This window comes from Copadichromis virginalis, linkage group LG9 (assembly GCF_057382275.1).
Source record: "Copadichromis virginalis isolate Kocher_CV1m ecotype Utaka linkage group LG9, C_Virginalis_male_GT1.1, whole genome shotgun sequence".
Lineage (NCBI taxonomy): Eukaryota > Metazoa > Chordata > Actinopteri > Cichliformes > Cichlidae > Copadichromis > Copadichromis virginalis.
Window position 1 is genome coordinate 15,356,252 of NC_140626.1, and position 25,746 is coordinate 15,381,997.

General features: G+C 43.3%; 3 protein-coding genes and 1 long non-coding RNA gene across 4 annotated transcripts; all 4 read left to right on the forward strand.

The window, feature by feature from the left end:
* Window positions 1-7,175: 7,175 nt before the first annotated feature.
* On the forward strand, window positions 7,176-9,860 carry LOC146701642 (uncharacterized). Its single transcript, XM_085468888.1, has one exon. The coding sequence runs from the start codon at window positions 7,332-7,334 to the stop codon at window positions 9,858-9,860; it is 2,529 nt and encodes an 842-aa protein (XP_085325014.1). The 5' UTR covers window positions 7,176-7,331.
* A 2,455-nt stretch (window positions 9,861-12,315) lies between these two features.
* LOC146701643 (uncharacterized) lies at window positions 12,316-21,632 on the forward strand. Its single transcript, XR_014922212.1, has 3 exons — window positions 12,316-12,709; window positions 12,840-12,934; window positions 20,984-21,632. It is a non-coding gene; the product is annotated as an uncharacterized LOC146701643 (long non-coding RNA).
* LOC146701644 (uncharacterized) lies at window positions 13,845-16,103 on the forward strand. The gene has a single exon (XM_085467940.1). The coding sequence runs from the start codon at window positions 13,896-13,898 to the stop codon at window positions 16,101-16,103; it is 2,208 nt and encodes a 735-aa protein (XP_085324066.1). The 5' UTR covers window positions 13,845-13,895.
* Window positions 16,152-20,252, forward strand: LOC146701645 (uncharacterized). The gene is made up of 4 exons (XM_085469261.1): window positions 16,152-17,502; window positions 17,848-17,981; window positions 18,360-18,500; window positions 19,977-20,252. The coding sequence occupies exons 1-4, from the start codon at window positions 16,152-16,154 to the stop codon at window positions 20,250-20,252; spliced, it is 1,902 nt and encodes a 633-aa protein (XP_085325387.1).
* Window positions 21,633-25,746: the final 4,114 nt, after the last annotated feature.

Below are 25,746 nucleotides of genomic sequence, written 5' to 3' on the forward strand. Positions count from 1 at the left end.
GGAGAGCAGAGAAAAACAATAACAAACAACATATGGCCTGACACGAGGAGACACGGGGACGATGACAGGTTAGCAGCGTCACCACATAAAAAGGAAATTCCTTCTTCAGATTGTACCTGAGGACTTTTTGTGCGGAGTTTGAATGTTTATTCCACAATACCTGAAGCAGGACTCCTCTGGATACTCCAACGTCCTCCCACAGTTTGAAGACATCCATCTCAACTTAAATGGTTATTATAAAATGCCAATGTATGTGAGGTAGATAAAGTGCTTGAAGTGCACTTAAGGTTGTCTGTGAGTTGCAATCTAAGTAAAAGCATTTTGTTTGGTCAGTAAGACTGAAAAATGCTACAGACATGCAAGTACATTATGTCTTCTTTGTGTTCATTGCATCTGCAGGCAAAAGCATCCACGTGGTATGAAACCTAATGAGAATTTATTTATGAGCTAACCAGGATAAAAACAGAGCTACAAAGAGCTCCTCAAGGGTCATTGGATTATAAAGGCACCTGAGCTGCCATTGCAGTGAGTGTAAACGGGTAAACATACAAATCCCACACATGCAAGGTTTCCTATCACTGTTTTGAATGCTTGCCATAAGTATTTTTTGAGTTCTCGGTATTGACTAATATTGAATTAATGTTGCTAAATACAAATGTTAGCTATGAGGATCTTTTTATGAAACACGATAGATGTTTTTCTCCAAAAAGAACTGGTTTAAAATTGAAAAAATATCCTCTCACCGTTCTCTGAAACATTAATTCAGCATTAATTAAGACAAGGAGAAGTATTCCTTTAATTAATGTCCAATAAGACATCGATACAGATTCTATACATCTTGCCTCGGGTCAAAATCGATCCAAACCATCATGTGAAGGTAAAGATTATGAACGTGAGCGTTAAACTCCATATGTAAAAAACTGAGTGCTCACTCTACTTGTATTAAACTCAGTTCTTCTCTGTCCGTGGTGCTGAAGAGACAAATCACTCTGTTCTTCTCCATTTGCACTGTATAATATTGTGTATATTTATAATTTATTTTTGATTAGTTTGTTTATAAGTTAACCAACTATTCCTATTAAACTTTAATAAGACTCCCACAGTTTTAGTATTCACTATCTGTGATGGCAGTGCACTGAATACATCTGTGCTACAAGGTTATACAGTAATGGAAAAAAGTAAAGGTCACTATTGCATGCAGCACTCAGGAGGATGATTAATATGTCCCTGGCACATCTGATGTGATATGACGTGAATGATAAATCCCATCAAAACCAGATGTTTAAAAGTTTTGTGTTTGTTCTTCATGACTAATCTTATGATGCTGCAGTCCAATTAAATTTGGATCTATTTTCCTCTGAAAACATCAATGTGTCCAAACATGCTCAGCTTATCTTTCCTCAGATGATGAGTCAAACACTAAAACATTTAGGTTGATTTTTGATTAGTTTAGATCCTAAAGCTGATTTACATTGCCTGTCCATTTTTAAATACATAAATAAATAAAAAATGTGCAATAAACACATACGAGCTAATAAGAAATGCAATCTATCAATACATGCATTAAATTAGAGCATAACTCAAACAGAGAGAACTGTATTAGGCACAATAGGTAGTCCACTGAAGAGCTACAAGACAAGAAGCTGCAGGATTGATCCTTCTTTAGAAACTCTTAGTTTAAAATGATCTCAATGAGGTAAAAACTGTAAGTGCGACCATGAGGTCACTGAGCTCCTGAATAATTAAGTCAGCTTTCATAAATTAATTTGGTATTAGCAAATATAATTAAATTATTGCTTACTACATGTCATGTAGAACATGTTAATGGTGTAATCTTATCAGCTTCTGATTACTCATCTGAGCTGACCTTTAAAGAGCAATTTGCAAAGGTGGTTAGGGATGGGTATCGAAAACCGGTTCTTGTTGAGAACCGGTTCCCACTGTTTCAATTCCTTGGAATTGTTTGCCACTTTTAAAAACGATTCCCTTATCGATTCCAGTCGCCCCGAATGACGTCATCACGTTGAGTAGCGTCTTTTACCCAGTAGGAAAAACGGCGCCTGAGCGGCACAAACGCTCAAAAGTTTGGTTACACTTTATGAGAAAGGATGACAACAGGGCAACGTGCAATACTTGCAAAGTAGAGATTTCATCAAAGGGAGGAAACACTACGAATATGCAAAAGCATTTGCTCAAAAAACACGCGATTGCTTTCAACGAATGTCGTGTTTTTGATCCGCTCCGGACTAGCGAAGCTCAACCCAGCAGCAGCGGTAGCGTTTCCACGTCCTCTCCCGTTAATACTGCAGGTAACTAATCAATTAGCATTGCATATTATGTTAGCGCGATTTATCTTATTACAAAACCTGCTATTACTGTGCGTTGCATTTAGATAACCATGATGAGAGAGACAGAGTCTGGCTGGCTCAGATGCTGGCAGTTGTCGCTGCAGTCTACCGGTAGCGTCTCCTTTCAGGCCAGGATAGACGAATGTCACCCAGCAGTGTCTAAGTTTGTGGTCAAAGGCTTGCACCCATTTGCCACAGCAGATGCCCCCGATTTCACTTTGGTAAGTGAATGTGTTTAATTGTAGGCAGGGACATTACTGGATATTCTTGTGTAATTGCTACAGAATAATTTATGTTAAACTTTGTTATTGCTACAGGAGAATATTTATTTTATTATTTTACATATACGTTTTTTTTCCTGGGGACCCTGTGACACCCCATTGAAGAGCCGTAGGCTGTGGATCTCTTAAGATCCCACTGTTGGGTTTGTAAGGCCATGTTACTCCTAAATTTCTATCTTGTTCAAAGAGAAGATATAAAACAAAGTTCTAAGCTAATCGACCTTAGTGTTCTCCTTTTTAAAAAATAAGAATCGATAAGAGAATCGATAAGGAATCGAATCGTTAAACAGAATCGAAAATGGAATCGGAATCGTTAAAATCTTATCAATACCCATCCCTAAAGGTGGTGCTCTCTTTTTACTTTTAAAGAACACGGTAGCATTATTTTTGGCAGGGTGTGATCTAGGTGCAGTGGGTCAAGGGCAGGTGGGACTGATTTGGAGTCACCTTGACTGAAAAGTCACGTAAGTTTGGATTATTATTTGTTATGCAAATGACCATCAAATCCTTTTCACAAAAATATTTCTACATCAGAAATACATTTTTAGCATTCTTCCATTTTTCTCTATTACATCTAGGCCTAAACTGTCATGCAATTTCATGTAAGAAGAAGCACAAATTGAGATTTCTTTGCCCCACGGTAGACTATCTCCTTCACTTAGAGGGCCTGAGCGTTGGTGCTTATTTACATTCTGCCCACAAAGCTTTTAAGTGCTGGAGGTCATTCTACAATATGCCAGAAAGACAATATCATGAACAAAAAAAGCAGAAGTGTCACCACCTAAACCCAGACCTTCTTCACTGGGAACACACCCACAGCATCCTGTACATGGAAACATAACTGTAGACAAGTGGCAGCCATGGTGAAGTCAGCCAGCTACAATGAACAAGTCTGACCACAAGCCCACAGCAGTCCTGCCCAACCAGCTCTCAGGGCAACCCCTCCACCTCGCGCTCACTCATCAGCTCTACCCAAAGTCTGACTTCAGAGCAATGTCCCTGCTTCCCAGTCTGAGGCACTTTTCTTCAGCTTCTAATCCACAGAGGAGTAAGAGACTGATTTAAGAACAGTGTTGTCTGATTTCTTTTTATTTCTTTTTATTAAAGGCTTTTATTTTCCTTGTAATATTAAAAAAACATTTAACTTCAACTTTGCCATCCTCTTAATAAGTTTGTCAATGTATTTATTAGCATGAATCTCAACGTATGCAATGACAACAGATTATCAGATTGAAGGGCAGTAGTAATACGATGGCACCTGTCCAAGATGGCGGCCAACCAAACCGGTTTGACAACCGGTTTGACCGGTTTCGTGCGTGTGCGCATGCGCGTTCAGTAATACGATGGCACCTATCCAAGATGGCGGCCAACCAAACTGATTTGACCAGTTTCGTGCATGTGCGCATGCGCGTTCAGTAATACGATGGCACCTGTCCAAGATGGCGGCCAACCAAACCGGTTTGACAACCGGTTTGACCGGTTTCGTGCGTGTGTGCATGCGCGTTCAGTAATTCGATGGCACTAGTCCAAGATGGCGGCCAACCAAACCGATTTGACCAGTTTCGTGTGTGTGCGCATGCGTGTTCAGGTGTGGAAATACCACAGGGGATCAGAGGGGTTATATGAGTTTATGTGTTTTTAACGGGGTTTTAATTTAATCAAACCATAGGGTTTTTAATTAAACTATTTTTTCACTTAGGTGTATCGCAACATTCAGTTATGCATGTGTTCTTAAAAGCAATTCTTTGTTTCTTGTTTCATTCTTGGCGGAGTGGAAGCTGTTTTGGTTCACAGTGCGCCTTAACAAAGAGGGTGTGCTCTAGTCAAAAGTGTTGGTAATAGTGTTTTAATCACACTAATTTTCTAAATCTGACAATGTCTCAGCTTGCAGTGAGGCATGCATTTTATTTTATAAATGGCACAAATGGGAATTTCTTCTGAATGGGTGATGTCAGCATGTTCACAAGCGTTTCATTTAATCAAACCCCTAGTTTTAATTTAACTAGTTTTTACACATCTACTGGGGTTTCTTTCCAGGGTTGATGCGATCATTTTATTTAAAAATCGGGATTTCGGAATGTTGAACTAAGAGTGAGACAAAGCCAGCCAGCTAGTTTTTAACACAGTAAATGTCACAAATAGCATTCAGTCCTTTAGAAAATAAATGCTATAAGCAGCCAGTATCGCTCTTTTCAAACTAATCGTCTTTTAAATACACTCATTTTGTGATTCCGGTGTCACACCTTGCAGCGATGCAAGCATTTTATTTATTTAAAAACAGATCAAACGGGCCATTTCTTCTGTAAGGGGTTTCATGGTTTCAGAGTAGTTTTTAACACAACAGATAGTCGCAAATAACATTCAGCCCTTTAGAAAATAAACGCTACAGTGATACTTCTAAAACCAGTCGCCCAGACCCGCTCCAACTTTTCAACAGCTGGCTAATTGTTTGAATTTGTTCAGGATTGTAAAAGCACACCGCGGGTATCACATAGTTGTTGAGAGTACCATGCGAACAAGGGCCCAGCCTATTGTTTAAAGTGGCCGGTATTGGCTCTTTTTGTAATTCCTCGACAAGGTAAATGGGGCAGGTGTACCAGTCGGGTGGCGACCCCGCCTATTGTCTGAAGTATCGGTTCCTTTGTAATTCCTTGAGAAGACAAAAGCCCTGAAGGGTCTCATTTAAATTGATTGGCGACATACCTTTTCTTTTTGGAAACACCACCCTATATAAAAAAACAGGCTCAGACCCCGAAACCCTGAGCCATTTACGCCTCAAGATTCGCTGCAGAGCACACCATTTTCTTTGCGATCATCAACACTAACATCGTTCTTTATAACATGGCCATCGTAAACGGTAAGTAAAACAAAACCTATTATTGGATTTTTAAAAAGTGTTATGTTAACATATTATAGGATATTCAAACTATTTTTTTTTCCTAAAACAAAAGCTTAATTTTTAGGAGTTCGGGAGAACGGCCCAGGACCCTTTTCTTCAGAAACGGGCGCTTTTACAGCTGGAACTAGTTCTCTAACAGGCACAAGGTGTGTACAGCATTACTGGATTTTTAAACGTATGTATGTTTTAAACTAGCGATTGTTTTAAATTATGTAATAACGTTTTTGTTTGATTAGTTCCAGGGTTAACAAACTGAGCAGGAAAATATTCAGACCCCGCGACCACAGAGCCCTACCTTACATCAGGTGTGTATACAACGCGATGTATAGTTGTGTATTTTTATTTTTTTTAAAGGGGTTTAAACAATTACAAATGTTCTAAACTGACCGTTTTACACATACAGAACCACGCCAGAGAACCGTGTGTGTGGAGGAGCAGGACCATCCCGAATAACGCACACTACAAGGTAAGCATAGGCATATATAAATTAGATAAAAAGCGATAGAGAGGGAGACACGGTTATTCAGTTTGAAATGGGTACATGTATAAAATGTTTTAACACATGTCTATCTATCTTCACAGACTGCAGAACAGCACCCCTCCTCATAATGATCAGGACACCGTACGATTCCAGACGTTTTTGGAATGTTTAAGCAGTATCGACCTCCCAGAACAACAAAAACCTGGAGCTTTGTGCAGCAGTGGAGAGTCAGAACCGATCTTCATCAGCGAACCTGCAACACCTCCGAGTGAGTGGCTACATCGCGATTTCTCTGATGTTTTTGAGTACAGCATGTCAGATTTTGATCTAGTTCATATACCCACCACCCCAGAATGTGACAGAAATAGCATTGATTCACGCATAGATTTCGAAGAAGGCGGCATAACAGACTCTCAAATATCAGCGGCGTATGATGCTTACATAAAGCTTCCAGACGCTCAGCCTGCTGAACAGAGTCATATAGCTTCAATAGCTGATAAATTATGTTTGATTGAAGCTAGACTCAATCAATACCACCAAGAAGCACAGGTACAAAGGCAACAGTTTACCAAATTCATAAACAAAGTGTGTAGTACATTAGACAACATCTGCAGCAAAATTTCAAGTCCCTGACTTTTAAAATCCAGACCATGGACCCTCCAAATAAATTATTTAAACATAATAACGGAACCTCCACTCCTGTTAGATGTTTTGACTTAGAGACTTTTATGCAGTGGGCTGAAGAAACAGATAAAAAATTAGACGATATTATAGCTAGACTTAATAGGGTGCCTGCATCAGCCTCATCCGATACACATCCTTGTCAGACTGTTCCTACGTCTGCTATTGCTGATGGGGCTATTGTTGCTAATAATAGTGATAGTACAGCAGGTGTTGCTCGGGCCGTTGCTGTTACTGATGCTAACCATATAGCTTGTGCTGCTGGTGATTTTGCGTCTGATGCACAATCTAGCCGGGTCACCTCTGCTGCAGCTACTGCAGTTGTTATTGAGCCCGTTGTGCAGTCTGGGTCCGGCAGCCGCTCTCAGTCACACATTAGAGAGATACCTAATTTTAATGCTCGCGAATTGCGTGAACGCCTTGATTTTAGGGGTATAAGTCTCGATCATCCAGAACAAGTGCCGGCGCAAGTGCGCGAGTGCTTAGCCAATGTGATAGACAGAGCTGTGGCGGGATCCCAACAGGGCAGTGTTCTAAACGTGGTCCTGCGTGGCCCCTCGCTGGCTTCAGATGTTCAGGCTGTTTTAAACGCTGATGATCGGTATGATCCGGAGCTGTTTCTCGATCAAATTGCACAAGTTATGCAGAGTAATGATGAATCTATCGGTGATGATGAATTAGAGTTTATTGTCACGGTAGCTCAGAACAGTAGTGGCGGGTCTCGCTTAAGACTGGCGCACATACCTTATGATGAGATTCTCTCAAAGAAAGGCAGACATTTATACACACCAAACAACACAAACAACAATTTGTGCTTCTCCCTATGCATAGCACATTCATTAAACTCATCATCCTCTGAGCATGAAAAACTTGCTACAGCTAAACAGATGCATGCTGAAGTAGGTCTATGCGACACACAGCAAGTATCATTCTCTGATGTCGGTAAATTTGAGAAGCACTTCAACATTAAGATTGTAATCTATTACCACACAGAAGGGCGTAAACGCCTGGAATGTTTTTACACACATGAAGAGCCAAACCCTAACACGTTGATGATGTATCTCCATAATCAACATTACCACCTGATTTTAAACCCGACCGCTTTTTTGGGGGGATCCTATGTGTGTAATTTCTGTTACAGTATATATAATACACCATTACAGCACAGCTGTAAACATAGATGTAACACATGTTACACACTCTGTCAACATCACAGGGGACCCACAGTGAAATGCAGCGACTGTAACCGCATCTGCAAATCACAACACTGTTACCAACAACACAAATTACCTGAATTAAAACACAACATGATCCCCTGTGATAATATGAAACATTGCATGCACTGTGGCACCACATATAGAGAATCCAAGAAATTGCCACACAAATGTGCGCAGCCTAGATGCGAGCACTGCCGCGAACCTAAATTAGCAGGAGACTCCGACCATCAGTGTTTCATACAGCCTGTTGAAAAACAGAAGCCTAACGATAAATACATTTTATATGATTTTGAGACGCGGTACCACAACGGTAAACACGAGGCTAACTTTGTGTGTGCGTCTGATCTGAAGGGCAATAAGTTCACATTTAATACATTAAAGTGTGTGGAGGCGTTTGTGCAGCATTACAGACGCCCAAGGTTTCGTGGGTACACTTTCATAGCACATAATGCATCTGGCTTTGATAACTACATACTCCTCGAGTACTTTGTCAGACAGAGCATAACACCTAGTGTCATAATGAGCGGCAGCCGTGTGATTTTAATGCATGACAGGGACTATGACCAGCGGTGGATTGATTCGTTCAGCTTTTTGCCCATGGGCCTTGCCAAAATACCCTCTGCTTTAGGTTTTCAAGACCTGCAGAAGGGCCATTTCCCACACAGGTTTAATACGAGGGATAATGAGCGTTATGTGGGCCCGTACCCAGACCCCTCCTTCTACGGCTATGAGCACATGTCTGAAAGCGATAAGGTGCGATTCATGGAATGGTACCAGGTTGCCTCACAGAATCCCTTTGATTTTCAGGCTGAACTCAGGCGTTACTGTGTTAACGATGTTGATGTCCTGCGTAAAGCATGCATCATTTATCGTGACACGCTACTGGGTTGTACTCAAGTTGATCCATTCATGTATACCACCCTGGCTGCATTTAGTATGGGTGTGTATAAAACGCTGTTTCTGCCTAGAGACGCGCTCGCTCTCACGTATGAAGGGGCATACGTTGAGCAGAACAAGACGTTTTCTAACGTCTCTATTGAATGGCTTCAATATGTGTCCCACACCACCAACAAAGTGGTAAAACATGCTCTCAGAGGAGGCGAACAGAGGGTTGGACCGTATTTTGTGGACGGTTTTGACCCCACAAGTAATACAGCTTATGAATTTGCAGGATGTTTTCACCACGGTTGTGTTAAATGCTACCCCGAGAGTGAAGTTAATCCTGTCAGCAAAGCATCCTATGGACTGCTGCATCGCATGTTTTGTGACAAAGTTGATGCACTGAGATCACAACACAGTGTGAGCGTAATAGTGATGTGGGAGTGTGAATGGGCTGCCTTGAAGCAGACAGACCCTGCAGTTGTGGCTTTCATGCATACGTACAGAAAGCCAGAACGCCTGAATCCCCGAGACGCCCTTTTTGGCGGTCGCACAAATGCTCTAAAGCTGTACCACAAGACTGCTTGTGATGAAAAAATATTTTACTACGACTTCACCAGTCTCTATCCCACAGTGCAGTCTAAAAAAGACTATCCTGTAGGACACCCTCAAGTCATTTACACCAACTTTGACAAGCTAGAAAATTATTTCGGCTTTGTTAAATGCACAGTGCTCCCACCTAAGGGTCTTTTTCACCCCGTCCTACCCTACAGATGCCATGGAAAACTGATGTTTCCACTCTGCAGCATGTGTGCTGAAGACCAGAACCAGCATACTGCATGCGGGCACAGTGACAGTGAGCGGGTGTTGAAAGGCACATGGGTCTCATTTGAGCTTGAAAAAGCTGTTGAGAAGGGATACAGGGTTCTTGCTGTTGATGAGGTGTGGCATTTCCCCAATAAGACCGACACATTGTTTAAAGACTATGTGAAAGCCTTCCTAAAACTCAAACAGGAGGCCTCGGGGTATCCTGAACATGTGAACAAAACTGACGCACGTCGTACTGGTCGCTAAACATTAGCTGGCTAAATCTGGAAGGGTCTGTAATGAGCTCAGATGATGCCATGTTTGACCTCATGCTGAAACGACCCCATAACGAGTTTAACAACAGCTTGTTACAGTTACGAACAGCTTTATTTACACAAATCTTGGATGGGTCTAGCATTATTCCCTCCTTCTCATAATACTCGTCTATGTACTTCTGCTGTTCGTCAGGTGTGTTCACATGTTCAGGATACCCCGAGGCCTCCTGTACGTATGCATGAAAGCCACAACTGCAGGGTCTGTCTGCTTCAAGGCAGCCCATTCACACTCCCACATCACTATTACGCTCACACTGTGTTGTGATCTCAGTGCATCAACTTTGTCACAAAACATGCGATGCAGCAGTCCATAGGATGCTTTGCTGACAGGATTAACTTCACTCTCGGGGTAGCATTTAACACAACCGTGGTGAAAACATCCTGCAAATTCATAAGCTGTATTACTTGTGGGGTCAAAACCGTCCACAAAATACGGTCCAACCCTCTGTTCGCCTCCTCTGAGAGCATGTTTTACCACTTTGTTGGTGGTGTGGGACACATATTGAAGCCATTCAATAGAGACGTTAGAAAACGTCTTGTTCTGCTCAACGTATGCCCCTTCATACGTGAGAGCGAGCGCGTCTCTAGGCAGAAACAGCGTTTTATACACACCCATACTAAATGCAGCCAGGGTGGTATACATGAATGGATCAACTTGAGTACAACCCAGTAGCGTGTCACGATAAATGATGCATGCTTTACGCAGGACATCAACATCGTTAACACAGTAACGCCTGAGTTCAGCCTGAAAATCAAAGGGATTCTGTGAGGCAACCTGGTACCATTCCATGAATCGCACCTTATTGCTTTCAGACATGTGCTCATAGCCGTAGAAGGAGGGGTCTGGGTACGGGCCCACATAACGCTCATTATCCCTCGTATTAAACCTGTGTGGGAAATGGCCCTTCTGCAGGTCTTGAAAACCTAAAGCAGAGGGTATTTTGGCAAGGCCCATGGGCAAAAAGCTGAACGAATCAATCCACCGCTGGTCATAGTCCCTGTCATGCATTAAAATCACACGGCTGCCGCTCATTATGACACTAGGTGTTATGCTCTGTCTGACAAAGTACTCGAGGAGTATGTAGTTATCAAAGCCAGATGCATTATGTGCTATGAAAGTGTACCCACGAAACCTTGGGCGTCTGTAATGCTGCACAAACGCCTCCACACACTTTAATGTATTAAATGTGAACTTATTGCCCTTCAGATCAGACGCACACACAAAGTTAGCCTCGTGTTTACCGTTGTGGTACCGCGTCTCAAAATCATATAAAATGTATTTATCGTTAGGCTTCTGTTTTTCAACAGGCTGTATGAAACACTGATGGTCGGAGTCTCCTGCTAATTTAGGTTCGCGGCAGTGCTCGCATCTAGGCTGCGCACATTTGTGTGGCAATTTCTTGGATTCTCTATATGTGGTGCCACAGTGCATGCAATGTTTCATATTATCACAGGGGATCATGTTGTGTTTTAATTCAGGTAATTTGTGTTGTTGGTAACAGTGTTGTGATTTGCAGATGCGGTTACAGTCGCTGCATTTCACTGTGGGTCCCCTGTGATGTTGACAGAGTGTGTAACATGTGTTACATCTATGTTTACAGCTGTGCTGTAATGGTGTATTATATATACTGTAACAGAAATTACACACATAGGATCCCCCCAAAAAAGCGGTCGGGTTTAAAATCAGGTGGTAATGTTGATTATGGAGATACATCATCAACGTGTTAGGGTTTGGCTCTTCATGTGTGTAAAAACATTCCAGGCGTTTACGCCCTTCTGTGTGGTAATAGATTACAATCTTAATGTTGAAGTGCTTCTCAAATTTACCGACATCAGAGAATGATACTTGCTGTGTGTCGCATAGACCTACTTCAGCATGCATCTGTTTAGCTGTAGCAAGTTTTTCATGCTCAGAGGATGATGAGTTTAATGAATGTGCTATGCATAGGGAGAAGCACAAATTGTTGTTTGTGTTGTTTGGTGTGTATAAATGTCTGCCTTTCTTTGAGAGAATCTCATCATAAGGTATGTGCGCCAGTCTTAAGCGAGACCCGCCACTACTGTTCTGAGCTACCGTGACAATAAACTCTAATTCATCATCACCGATAGATTCATCATTACTCTGCATAACTTGTGCAATTTGATCGAGAAACAGCTCCGGATCATACCGATCATCAGCGTTTAAAACAGCCTGAACATCTGAAGCCAGCGAGGGGCCACGCAGGACCACGTTTAGAACACTGCCCTGTTGGGATCCCGCCACAGCTCTGTCTATCACATTGGCTAAGCACTCGCGCACTTGCGCCGGCACTTGTTCTGGATGATCGAGACTTATACCCCTAAAATCAAGGCGTTCACGCAATTCGCGAGCATTAAAATTAGGTATTGAAGAAAATATAATCTGATCAAACATTATTCAGCTTTAAATATTGTTCAGCTTTAAAGTTACTGTGCAACTGTGTAATAAAAATGTGCTCACGACTTTGGCCTTGAGAGCGATAAGAAGCGATCGCCTCATCCTGCAGGTGCAAGATATCTGCAAGCGAAGAGACTAGAACACCCAAGGCCGATTTCCTTTTATGGAGTTGTTTTTTCTGCTAATGCAGCACTTTCCTCACAACCCCCTCCTGTAAGTTTTAGAGAATATATACCCATCCTCACAGCAAATCTTGGGAATCTCCTGATGTGAGCTGTGTTGAGAGGTTGTCTCTGTCTCAATAAAAGTTCACTGATTCCCCATCTGCCGCAGGTGTCCGGTTGTCTTCATTCTCCGCCAGCCTGGTTAAGTCAATTCCTCCTTAACATCTAAAAGAACCTATTTAATGAAGGAAGACGGGTTCACTGTGTGTTTAATATTATTCTATTGCTGTTGTTGTTTTTTTTATATCCTTCAATTGGCGTCACGAAACAGGATCCGCTCCAGGTCAACTGGAACGGATGGGAGGACATCGGCCGTGGTCTGAGTGAACGGAGTTTGGACAAAAGCTGTGTGCACACAAAAACAAGGTAAGCAGACCTTTTATTTCTGCTATATTGAACATTATAAAAATACTTAGTGTCCAAACTCCTAGTAATTCATAACCAAAATTGTCTGGCTTACTTAAGGCTTGTTGAGAATCAGACAAGTGAATAAGAGATAAGTGAATAAGAAATAAGTGAATAAGTGAATAAAGATAAGAGTGAACTGAGGTCTGACCACGGTTGCAGCCGACGGGTTGCTCTCCGGTGTCGGATATATACCTCAGTGCAGGTCTGGGACCTTGAAAGGGTGTATTAGTAACGCCTTTCTAAACAAATTAAAAGGTTAAAGGCCTTGAGAATATTTTTTAGTAATATTCTCTAAACTACAGAAGGGTTAGGAAGGCCCAGAGGACTTTATTAGAAAAGATCCTCTAAAACTTAAAAAGGAGAAGTACTGGTTGGAGTCCAAAGGAGGGGTCCCTTTGATCAATAGGAGAAAACGGATCTCTTCTTAAAACCCCGATGATTTTAGTGTTTTAAATGTTTTGATGTTCTGTTTGATATTGGACACACATAAATACACGCTGAATGCTTGCTGTGGAACACTGGGCAGGACAGTTTGGTTCTCCGTTGTTCACAGATTACACAATTAAAGGAACTAGGTTCCTCTTTTGGTTAAAATAATACACCACACATAGAATTTTTTTTTACACATTTATTACATACATAAGGAGGGTAATGAGTGACTGCAGGTAATGTATGAAGTGTGAATGAGACGTGTGAACAAGGTGACAACCAACTAGCACCCCTATCAGGAAGCTCTAGGCAAGGTTACCCGCCAGACTCCGGTTTGGTAGAAGCTTGGTAACACCTGAAGGGATATTTCAGTGCTGACTCACCTTTAAAGCAGCGCCCCAGCTGTTAGTGCCTAACAGAGGCAGAAACCCAGCTGGCCCAAATTCTCCTTTAAAAATCAATAAAAGAACACTCCTCCATTGACAGTAAAATGGATGGAGAATTAGATCGAGAAACTAATGATGATGGTTGGGGTCCCGGTGTTATTCTTAGCACATTGGGAGAACAATTAACATGTGTTGAGACAGTCATCAACTCCACACACCAGCCTAAAGAAGCAAAAAAGCAGAAAGAGTCATTGAGGAAAACAGCTGAAAGGTTAATGAAAGAAAAGGGAAAGGACGAGGGGAGTAGTGGTAACTGGGGAATAATTTGGCAGAATAAGGCTATGCAGGCAAAAGAGAAAGAGGAAGAAGCCAACTCAGCAGCAGCAGGTGCAGGTGTGATGAGCAGGGTGAGACACAGAAAGGAAGCAGATAAGCACGCAGGCCGCAAAGCTAAATTTAATCACTGGGTGTGTTTATGGGAAACTGCAAAACCACACATGAAGAAAAATAGGTCTCAGCCACCTCCCTATTCTGCCTCAACTCCTCCCTCAGCAGGCATATATCCGGTACTTAATATCTCTGGTGGAATAATGACTATTGGAGAAGAACCGCCCGTAGCTCCAACTCCCATAGATACCAAGCATTTTTGCCCAGGAAGCTCCTCTCTGTCGGCGACATCCTCAGCTAGTAGTAGAGCCCCCTCTTCTATGTCCCATTGTTTTGGAACCGGATCTGAGGGCCTAACTGACCCCCCTGCGAGCGCACCATTTGCGGTTCGAATGAACAGACAGGAACCCACTGAACAACAATTAACTGATCAAGAAGCAGCATTACGCAGCTGCTTAAATGAACATAGGTCAGTGGTTCAGGTGAATAATCGTGTTGCGTCAGCCCCTCTTTCCCGGTCCAACCCCTTTGCCAGCACTCCTGTCGCTGTTAAGGGAGATCTGACCGCTACTGCAAAAACTGAGCCTGGCACTTCACCAAATGTCACAGTTACCATGTCTTTGGTGGGCCGTCAGGATCCGGAAACACAGATGAGTTTAGCCCACGTTTTTGCTGACACTGCTACCCCACCAGGCGGGGAAGAAACTGAGGATACTGATGATGAACTCAGTGACCTTAACTATACACCCCCCTCTACCCCTCCCAGTTTAGGATATCAGACTAGATCTAAGGGCCCTGTGCCTCAGCCTCCAGGCATGTTTCCCCTGGTCCAGACTAAAGCGCAACGTAGACCAGTGTATCAACCTTATTCATTCGGAGATGTCCAGGCCCTAGTGGACAAACTCCCTGACATAACGGAGGGAGGGAATGCCTGGTTGGCTGGTTTGGATAAATACACAGCTGGACAGGACCTCGCACTGGGAGATTTTAGAGCTATTATAACTAGGTGCACATCCCGATCTCAGGCAGCGGACCTGGAACAAAATGCGGGTACTACCATGCATGAGAACGAGGTGCCACTAATGCAGGCCTTGAGGTTTATTGGACCGGCCCTGCGCAAACAATTCCCACCCAAAAATCAAGGCACCTTACAGAAATTTAAATGGGAGGGAAAGCAAAATCCCACCAATTATCTAAATCAGGCTGTTGAAGACTGGGTGAACCATACAGGTCATCACCCCAGTAGGACTTGTTCACAGAGCATGTGGTTTAGAAGGGCGGTGCTGAGGGGCATTCCGGAGTCAGTAAGCCAGAAAATGGAGGATAATCCTGATTTGCAGGACTGTGACTTTGCAATCTGGAAGAAACATTTGATTTTTAATCTTAACAAAGTGCAGATTAAGTCTGATGATAAAGCGGAGAGCGTCGAAGATTTACAGTTGCAACTGTTGAAGGTTCAGCTGCAGAAAGCTAAAAACGACCTGGGTGGAAAAGGTGACAAGCCTAAAAAGCAGCTTGTGGCCGCTGCGGCTCCCCCTCCTGGTCCAGTTGCCCCTGATTTGTATCCGAACCCATGGCCAACTGATCCACAGCCCCCCCAGTATGGTGCTTATCACTCCCCGGCCCCTTATGGGCAGAGAGGTTCCCCATTTGGAGGAAACGGAGGTGGTTTCAGGGGAAGGGGTCAGATGGGAGGTGGTAGGGGAGGCCAGATGTATGTTTGTTTCCGGTGTGGACAACCTGGACACTGGGCTAAAGCGTGCCCTTTGAACCCGGCTGCTGGAAGAGGCAGGGGAGCCCGTGGTGGGCCCTATCAGCATCCTGGCCACAGAGGTGGACCTCGTGGTGCTTTAGTTGAAGTGCCCCCGGCCCCACAGATGCCTGTGATGGGGTGGGAGTACTACGAGGGTGGTCCCCAGCTATAGGACACCCCACAGACTGCCCAGGACGGTGAAGGGACAACGGCGGACCCTATGCTGTCCATAACTGTAGATAGAAGAAGAAGCAGCTTTTTAGTGGACACTGGAGCTACGTACTCCACCATTAAGGATGTTGCTCGTGAAAGACTTACTGACAGAGTGATTACAGTGGTGGGCATATCTGGGGAACCTAAAACTCTGCCTTACACCGTGCCCCTCCCCACAACGGTTGGAGATCAGACCTTGTTACACAGCTATGTTTGTTCAAAACAGGCGCCTGTGAATTTACTGGGAAGAGACTTGTTGATTAAATTAGGAGCCACAATACTCTGCTCTTCACAAGGCCTAACTGTGACTCTCCCTACTGGGGTTGTACTTCCCTGCTCTGATGGGCCAGAGGGAGGTGGTCAGTTTCTGCTGCAACCCTCCTCCTGTTTGGCGGACTCTGCTGACATCTACTGGGCATTATTGGAAGTTGAAACACCTGCTGAACCAGGAGTTTGGACTGCTTTTCAGCAATGGCGGCCGTGGCTCTCACTCCTACATCCTTATGTCCCTCCCCCTGACCCACCTCATGTTACACTGTTTTATGACAGGCATGACACCACCTGGTACCAGCACATGTTCCAAGAGCAGTGTGAGGGGCGGGCTTGGTCTCTGAACATGTCGTGCATTTTTGCGGCACCGGAGGGAGTGGCAGCAGCGGTTACTTTTACAACAGATCAATTACAGTGGTACATGATGTCTGATGAGGCAGCTCCCCATGTGTCACTGGCCTTACATCCTGGACACCAGGCTAAGGAGCTGGGTGGAATGGTTAAACGTTCCCTTGCGGCCACTGACTGGACACCTACAAAACTCCCACAGGTTTTGTTTTCTCCATCTACCAAGACATACCAAATTTTAAATGATTGCTTTAATTCCTCAACACTGCAACATGGAGTGGTCAGCGGGTCACATGGAAGAGAACACACAGACCACTGTGATGCTGCGCCTTTACTCGACTCTCTTCCAGATTGTTTGTGGTCCCTTGGACCCACAGATGTAGGTTTAGTTGATGTGGAGCCAGTCTCTTTTCAACTGTCATCTGCTACCCCTTTGTGGCAGCCTCAGTACCCACACAGACCGGAGGCTGAGGCTGGGATTGCAGAAACAATTTCTGGTTTGGTTACTGCCGGTGTCTTGGAGCCCTCCTGCTCTAAGTGGAACACGCCCATCCTACCCGTTGAGAAAAAAGGCACGGGGAAGTTCAGAATGGCACATGATTTGAGAAGGATTAATGCCTTACTTGGCACTCCTACTTTGCCTGTGCCTAATCCTTATGTTGCCTTGACCAACCTCCCACCATCTCATGCCTGGTTCACCTGCATTGACTTGGCTAATGCCTTTTTCTGCCTCCCACTTCGTGAGTCACTGCGTGACATTTTCTCATTTACATTTAGAGGCCGACAATGGCGTTACACTCGCTTACCACAGGGATTTGCCCTCTCCCCAGGACTGTTTAATCAGTGTTTGAAAGAACTTTTACAAACCAGCCCACTACCATCTGACTGTATGTTAATACAATATGTGGATGACCTTTTGCTGTCTGCCCCCACGGCTGACATCTGTTTGGAGGCCACCAGAGTGGTACTTCACCACCTGGCCAACACAGGTTTTAAAGTGAGCAAAAACAAACTACAGATTGCAAGAAAACAGGTTTCTTTTCTAGGCCGCATGGTCTCACAGTCCGGTATTTCCTTGTCCCCAGAACACAGGAACTCCATTTTGCACCATCCAAAACCTCTAACTGTAAAAGACATGTTGTCATTTTTGGGCCTGACTGGTTACAGCAGGACCTATGTCCCAGACTATGTTGGCCTTACTTCCCCTTTGCGCGTTTTGGTAAATGAACAAGGCATGAGAAACCTCTCTGCTCCCCTCTCATGGACTACAGAAACAGAACAGGCGTTTATAAAGTTAAAACAACAGCTTTCTGTCGCCTCTGACCTTGCTGTGCCAGATTATGCTTTGCCTTTTCATCTTGATGTTTCTGGAACTGGAACCCATATCAATGGTATCCTGTTCCAGAAAAAAGGGGGAGAGAGAAAAGTGTTGACATATGTAAGCGTAATGCTTGACAACACTGAAAAACGCCACCCACCGTGCACACAACACGTTTCTGGACTTGCAAAAATCATTCAGAAAACAGCACACATAGTGATGAACCACCCACTAAAAATTTTGACATCACACAGTGTGGTGGCCTACGTCTCCTCACAGGCCTTCACACTCACTTCACTCAGGCAGAGACGCCTCAGTACCATTTTGGAAGCACCACACATCACCTACTCACATGAAGGCATAAACATGGCTGATCACATGGGATCAGGGGAACCACATATGTGTGAAGAGGTTGTGCAGGTACAGGAGAAAATCAGGCCAGATTTGCAGGCAGAACCTCTAATGGATGCAGAAAAAGATTGGTTCACAGATGGATGTTGTTTCAGAACTGAAAGTGGAATGTTGAAGGCTGCATGGGCAATAGTGGAACAGACAGACATGAGATGGAAAACAGTGAAAGCAGAGCAGTTGACAGGACAACAGTCTGCACAGAGAGCTGAACTGAGAGCGGTGATTGAAGCCCTAAGGATGGGAAAGGGACAGAAAGTGAATATATACAGTGATTCAGCTTATGCTGTGGGAGCAGTGCATGTGGAGCTCAAGCAGTGGCTAAGAGCTGGTTTTTTGACAGCCAGCGGAAAGCCTATTAAACATGAGATAGAAATGAGGGAATTAGCGGAAGCACTGTTGTTACCTGTTAAGGTGGCAGTGGTAAAATGCAAAGGACACAGTGCCGGATTGGACTTAGTGGCATTAGGTAACAAACAGGCCGACTTAGTAGCTAAGCAGACAGCTGGTTACTTACCCTCCCTGATTATGGTAATGGACCCAGAAGCCACACCCCCTCCAGAAAGACCACCCATACAACTAGGCCTAGCCACAATCAGAGAGTTACAGGACAAAGCCAGCCCCCAGGAAAAATCATTATGGGTAACAAGAGGGGCCACAAACACAGATGTTTGGCGTGGCCCAGATGGAAGGCCCATTCTACCGCCAGGGGTCAGACAGACAGCAATGGAAGAGGCACATGGAGTGGGGCATGTGGGACCTGCACAAATGATGAGGAACTTAGCCGCCTGGTGGCACCCTTATCTAAAAGACATGACAAAATACATGGTTAAAACCTGTAAGGAGTGCAACCAATTTGGAATCAAGCCCGCCTTCAAGCCAATAGCAGGGTACTTCCCCATCCCACTTTGCCCAGGGAAAGAAATAATCATTGATTACACAGACATGGTGGACAGAGTAGGTAGTTACAGGTACCTGCTGGTGGCTGTGGATGCATTTTCAGGTTGGCCAGAAGCCTGGCCGACAGCAAGTGAAAACAGTAGAACTGTGGTGAAGTGTCTGATTAATCATTATATACCACAGCATGGGTTTCCCGAGGTCATAAGGTCGGACAATGGTTCACATTTCAGGAACCACGATCTGCAGAGGGTTGAAGCCGCATTAGGTTTGAAACATAAGTTTGGCTCAGTTTACCACCCCCAATCCCAGGGGAAAGTGGAAAGGATGAATCAAACTCTAAAAACTAAATTGGCTAAAATCTGTGCACAGACCAAATTAGATTGGGTTAAGGCATTGCCTCTTGCATTAATGTCCATAAGATGCTCAGTAAATCAAACCTCTGGTTACACTCCATTTGAGTTGGAGCATGGCAGGCCTTTTCCTGGCCCCTCCTCTCGCCTGTTAATGTCGGATGAAGCTGATTCAGACCTCGATCCGAGGACATATTATAACATGCTCCGCAGTTTTGTTGCCCAGTATTCCTCACAGGTCGCTGAAAGAAACCAGCAAGAGCTGAAAGAGGCGGCTACACCTGGAATGGACCACGTCCTCCTGAAAGTCACAAAGAGAAAGTGGGCTGAGCCTCGCTGGACAGGCCCTTACCGCATAACAGAGCGGACCTCCCACGCTGTCAGGCTCGAAGGGAAAGGTGACACCTGGTTTCATTACACACAGTGCGCTGCTGCCACCGAACCAGGAAGAACCTTGAGAGAGGTGCAGAAGGACCTGTCAGAAGGAGCTGCAACAGCATCACCAACCACTTGAGGGAGCCAAAACTCAACCTACAAGCCGGCTGGTTACAAAAGGGGGTGTTCTTCATACTGAACTAAACATTTTTATTTTTCTATTTTTAACATCTTTTATGACTTTGCTTTTATATTGGCTTGAGTTTTTAAGATTTACATTTTACATTGCAATAGTTTTAACCGCTGAAAGCTCATTTAAAGTTGTGTCACTGATACTTTTTGTTGCTCTTTAACTCCTCGCCAACGGATGATGAAAACTCTGATCATGAGGGTGACGAACATTATCGTCTTTCTCTTGTTTAAATGCTTCTAGAATGGTTGTTTCTCTGTAGTGTTTTGTATTAGGCTTGTTATTAATTGTTTCCCTCACCCACTTCCTCTTGAAGGATATATCTGGTTGAACTGTGTCTGGTCGGGTTGTGAGGGTTAAGCGATGTTCTCAGGGTCTCCGGACTTAAGCCTGAGCGAATGTGTACTCCCACCACTGGATATAAATTGTTTTTTTCCACACCCCTTCCTCACGTTTTACCATATTCACTTTTGAATGTCCTTAGCAGTTACCGTTCTGGGTTTATTTTACGGTTGATTTATTTTTTCACATTTTCACGTTTATATCTCTCATTATTATAGTATACTCTGTACTCTCCACATTTTTATCATTACTTATGCTTTTTGGTTGCTGAGTTACAGGAACTGTTAATTTTGTGTCACTACCCTGGTTGCACTGACTCGTTGTATCCTTGTGTGCAGGACAGCTGTTACTGCTTTCGTCGGGAACCGAGACTGCTTGCAGCCGACCCCTGGGCAGGGTGGTGCCTGGACTCTTTTCTCCTCATCTGCAATGACAGATAAAGACAAATGATAAGACCCGAGGAGTTTTTCGAGCCAGGCTTCGACACGTCTCTGTGTTCCTTTGAATGTTACTTATTTTTGTGTGTTGACCCATTTAAGATGGGTCAAAAGGGGGATTTGAAGAAAATATAATCTGATCAAACATTATTCAGCTTTAAATATTGTTCAGCTTTAAAGTTACTGTGCAACTGTGTAATAAAAATGTGCTCACGACTTTGGCCTTGAGAGCGATAAGAAGCGATCGCCTCATCCTGCAGGTGCAAGATATCTGCAAGCGAAGAGACTAGAACACCCAAGGCCGATTTCCTTTTATGGAGTTGTTTTTTCTGCTAATGCAGCACTTTCCTCACAACCCCCTCCTGTAAGTTTTAGAGAATATATACCCATCCTCACAGCAAATCTTGGGAATCTCCTGATGTGAGCTGTGTTGAGAGGTTGTCTCTGTCTCAATAAAAGTTCACTGATTCCCCATCTGCCGCAGGTGTCCGGTTGTCTTCATTCTCCGCCAGCCTGGTTAAGTCAATTCCTCCTTAACATCTAAAAGAACCTATTTAATGAAGGAAGACGGGTTCACTGTGTGTTTAATATTATTCTATTGCTGTTGTTGTTTTTTTTATATCCTTCAGTATCTCTCTAATGTGTGACTGAGAGCGGCTGCCGGACCCAGACTGCACAACGGGCTCAATAACAACTGCAGTAGCTGCAGCAGAGGTGACCCGGCTAGATTGTGCATCAGACGCAAAATCACCAGCAGCACAAGCTATATGGTTAGCATCAGTAACAGCAACGGCCCGAGCAACACCTGCTGTACTATCACTATTATTAGCAACAATAGCCCCATCAGCAATAGCAGACGTAGGAACAGTCTGACAAGGATGTGTATCGGATGAGGCTGATGCAGGCACCCTATTAAGTCTAGCTATAATATCGTCTAATTTTTTATCTGTTTCTTCAGCCCACTGCATAAAAGTCTCTAAGTCAAAACATCTAACAGGAGTGGAGGTTCCGTTATTATGTTTAAATAATTTATTTGGAGGGTCCATGGTCTGGATTTTAAAAGTCAGGGACTTGAAATTTTGCTGCAGATGTTGTCTAATGTACTACACACTTTGTTTATGAATTTGGTAAACTGTTGCCTTTGTACCTGTGCTTCTTGGTGGTATTGATTGAGTCTAGCTTCAATCAAACATAATTTATCAGCTATTGAAGCTATATGACTCTGTTCAGCAGGCTGAGCGTCTGGAAGCTTTATGTAAGCATCATACGCCGCTGATATTTGAGAGTCTGTTATGCCGCCTTCTTCGAAATCTATGCGTGAATCAATGCTATTTCTGTCACATTCTGGGGTGGTGGGTATATGAACTAGATCAAAATCTGACATGCTGTACTCAAAAACATCAGAGAAATCGCGATGTAGCCACTCACTCGGAGGTGTTGCAGGTTCGCTGATGAAGATCGGTTCTGACTCTCCACTGCTGCACAAAGCTCCAGGTTTTTGTTGTTCTGGGAGGTCGATACTGCTTAAACATTCCAAAAACGTCTGGAATCGTACGGTGTCCTGATCATTATGAGGAGGGGTGCTGTTCTGCAGTCTGTGAAGATAGATAGACATGTGTTAAAACATTTTATACATGTACCCATTTCAAACTGAATAACCGTGTCTCCCTCTCTATCGCTTTTTATCTAATTTATATATGCCTATGCTTACCTTGTAGTGTGCGTTATTCGGGATGGTCCTGCTCCTCCACACACACGGTTCTCTGGCGTGGTTCTGTATGTGTAAAACGGTCAGTTTAGAACATTTGTAATTGTTTAAACCCCTTTAAAAAAAATAAAAATACACAACTATACATCGCGTTGTATACACACCTGATGTAAGGTAGGGCTCTGTGGTCGCGGGGTCTGAATATTTTCCTGCTCAGTTTGTTAACCCTGGAACTAATCAAACAAAAACGTTATTACATAATTTAAAACAATCGCTAGTTTAAAACATACATACGTTTAAAAATCCAGTAATGCTGTACACACCTTGTGCCTGTTAGAGAACTAGTTCCAGCTGTAAAAGCGCCCGTTTCTGAAGAAAAGGGTCCTGGGCCGTTCTCCCGAACTCCTAAAAATTAAGCTTTTGTTTTAGGGAAAAAAAATAGTTTGAATATCCTATAATATGTTAACATAACACTTTTTAAAAATCCAATAATAGGTTTTGTTTTACTTACCGTTTACGATGGCCATGTTATAAAGAACGATGTTAGTGTTGATGATCGCAAAGAAAATGGTGTGCTCTGCAGCGAATCTTGAGGCGTAAATGGCTCAGGGTTTCGGGGTCTGAGCCTGTTTTTTTATATAGGGTGGTGTTTCCAAAAAGAAAAGGTATGTCGCCAATCAATTTAAATGAGACCCTTCAGGGCTTTTGTCTTCTCAAGGAATTACAAAGGAACCGATACTTCAGACAATAGGCGGGGTCGCCACCCGACTGGTACACCTGCCCCATTTACCTTGTCGAGGAATTACAAAAAGAGCCAATACCGGCCACTTTAAACAATAGGCTGGGCCCTTGTTCGCATGGTACTCTCAACAACTATGTGATACCCGCGGTGTGCTTTTACAATCCTGAACAAATTCAAACGATTAGCCAGCTGTTGAAAAGTTGGAGCGGGTCTGGGCGACTGGTTTTAGAAGTATCACTGTAGCGTTTATTTTCTAAAGGGCTGAATGTTATTTGCGACTATCTGTTGTGTTAAAAACTACTCTGAAACCATGAAACCCCTTACAGAAGAAATGGCCCGTTTGATCTGTTTTTAAATAAATAAAATGCTTGCATCGCTGCAAGGTGTGACACCGGAATCACAAAATGAGTGTATTTAAAAGACGATTAGTTTGAAAAGAGCGATACTGGCTGCTTTGGGGGAAAAGACGACATTGTATGCAGCGTTTTAGAAGTATCACTGTAGCGTTTATTTTCTAAAGGGCTGAATGTTATTTGTGACTATCTGTTGTGTTAAAAACTACTCTGAAACCATGAAACCCCTTACAGAAGAAATGGCCCGTTTGATCCGTTTTTAAATAAATAAAATGCTTGCATCGGTGCAAGGTGTGACACCGGAATCACAAAATGAGTGTATTTAAAAGACGATTAGTTTGAAAAGAGCGATACTGGCTGCTTATAGCATTTATTTTCTAAAGGACTGAATGCTATTTGTGACATTTACTGTGTTAAAAACTAGCTGGCTGGCTTTGTCTCACTCTTAGTTCAACATTCCGAAATCCCGATTTTTAAATAAAATGATCGCATCAACCCTGGAAAGAAACCCCAGTAGATGTGTAAAAACTAGTTAAATTAAAACTAGGGGTTTGATTAAATGAAACGCTTGTGAACATGCTGACATCACCCATTCAGAAGAAATTCCCATTTGTGCCATTTATAAAATAAAATGCATGCCTCACTGCAAGCTGAGACATTGTCAGATTTAGAAAATTAGTGTGATTAAAACACTATTACCAACACTTTTGACTAGAGCACACCCTCTTTGTTAAGGCGCACTGTGAACCAAAACAGCTTCCACTCCGCCAAGAATGAAACAAGAAACAAAGAATTGCTTTTAAGAACACATGCATAACTGAATGTTGCGATACACCTAAGTGAAAAAATAGTTTAATTAAAAACCCTATGGTTTGATTAAATTAAAACCCCGTTAAAAACACATAAACTCATATAACCCCTCTGATCCCCTGTGGTATTTCCACACCTGAACACGCATGCGCACACACACGAAACTGGTCAAATCGGTTTGGTTGGCCGCCATCTTGGACTAGTGCCATCGAATTACTGAACGCGCATGCGCACACGCACGAAACCGGTCAAACCGGTTGTCAAACCGGTTTGGTTGGCCGCCATCTTGGACAGGTGCCATCGTATTACTGAACGCGCATGCGCACACGCACGAAACTGGTCAAATCGGTTTGGTTGGCCGCCATCTTGGACAGGTGCCATCGTATTACTACTAAGGGCTTTTGTTTCTGCCATGGGTTTTTTTGTTTTGTTTTGCTTTATTTAACTTCAAAAATTTATGGTGGAGTCAAAGAGTAAGCTTCTGTTCTCCATTTGTTTTGAATTCAAATGTTTGCATGATAGATGATCCTTTTCAAAAAGGACTGCTGCAAAGCCAGTTTCCCCAAAGTGTTTAAAACCTCCAGACTTTTCCCCCAATAAAACATTCAGGCATCGTCTGACACTGAAAGAAGCTGCTTGTACGTAAGAATGACAATCTGACTTTTGACACTTTCAATTTGATGCCATGATTCATCCCTGAGTAAAAGGGCCAGTGGACTCTGTGTAAGCCAAAATTTATATCCTTGAAAACAACTACAGTTGGTTTAATCCCATTTTGAATTGTCCGTGTGGGTTTTGTGTTTTGTTTTTTTTCTCAAGAGGAGATAAAATGTGTTGGTGGAGGACAAGGTGCAAGAGGTGAGAACCCAGGGGAAATCTGTTTCAGCTGAGTGCAATTTCTAATGCGCTAAAGCACTAGGGTAAAGAAACTGACAACAACATATGTCTTGAAATTGCAAAATTACTCTCTGCTTGCACTCAAGAGGCATTTTTGTCAGGTGCACCCTGCTAGTACCACGTTGAACCCCATCTCGCCTGCAGTACTGCCTTA

Bases quoted from the DNA above. Each gene is read 5' to 3' on its own strand.
- LOC146701642 (XM_085468888.1), top strand. From the start codon at position 7,332: ATGCAGAGTAATGATGAATCTATCGGTGATGATGAATTAGAGTTTATT.
- LOC146701644 (XM_085467940.1), top strand. From the start codon at position 13,896: ATGGATGGAGAATTAGATCGAGAAACTAATGATGATGGTTGGGGTCCC.
- LOC146701645 (XM_085469261.1), top strand. From the start codon at position 16,152: ATGCTGTCCATAACTGTAGATAGAAGAAGAAGCAGCTTTTTAGTGGAC. The intron at 17,503-17,847 runs GTGAGTCACTGC...CCTTGTCCCCAG, and splicing joins CTTTTTCTGCCTCCCACTTC to AACACAGGAACTCCATTTTG. The intron at 18,501-19,976 runs GTACAGGAGAAA...TATTCCTCACAG, and splicing joins TGTGTGAAGAGGTTGTGCAG to GTCGCTGAAAGAAACCAGCA.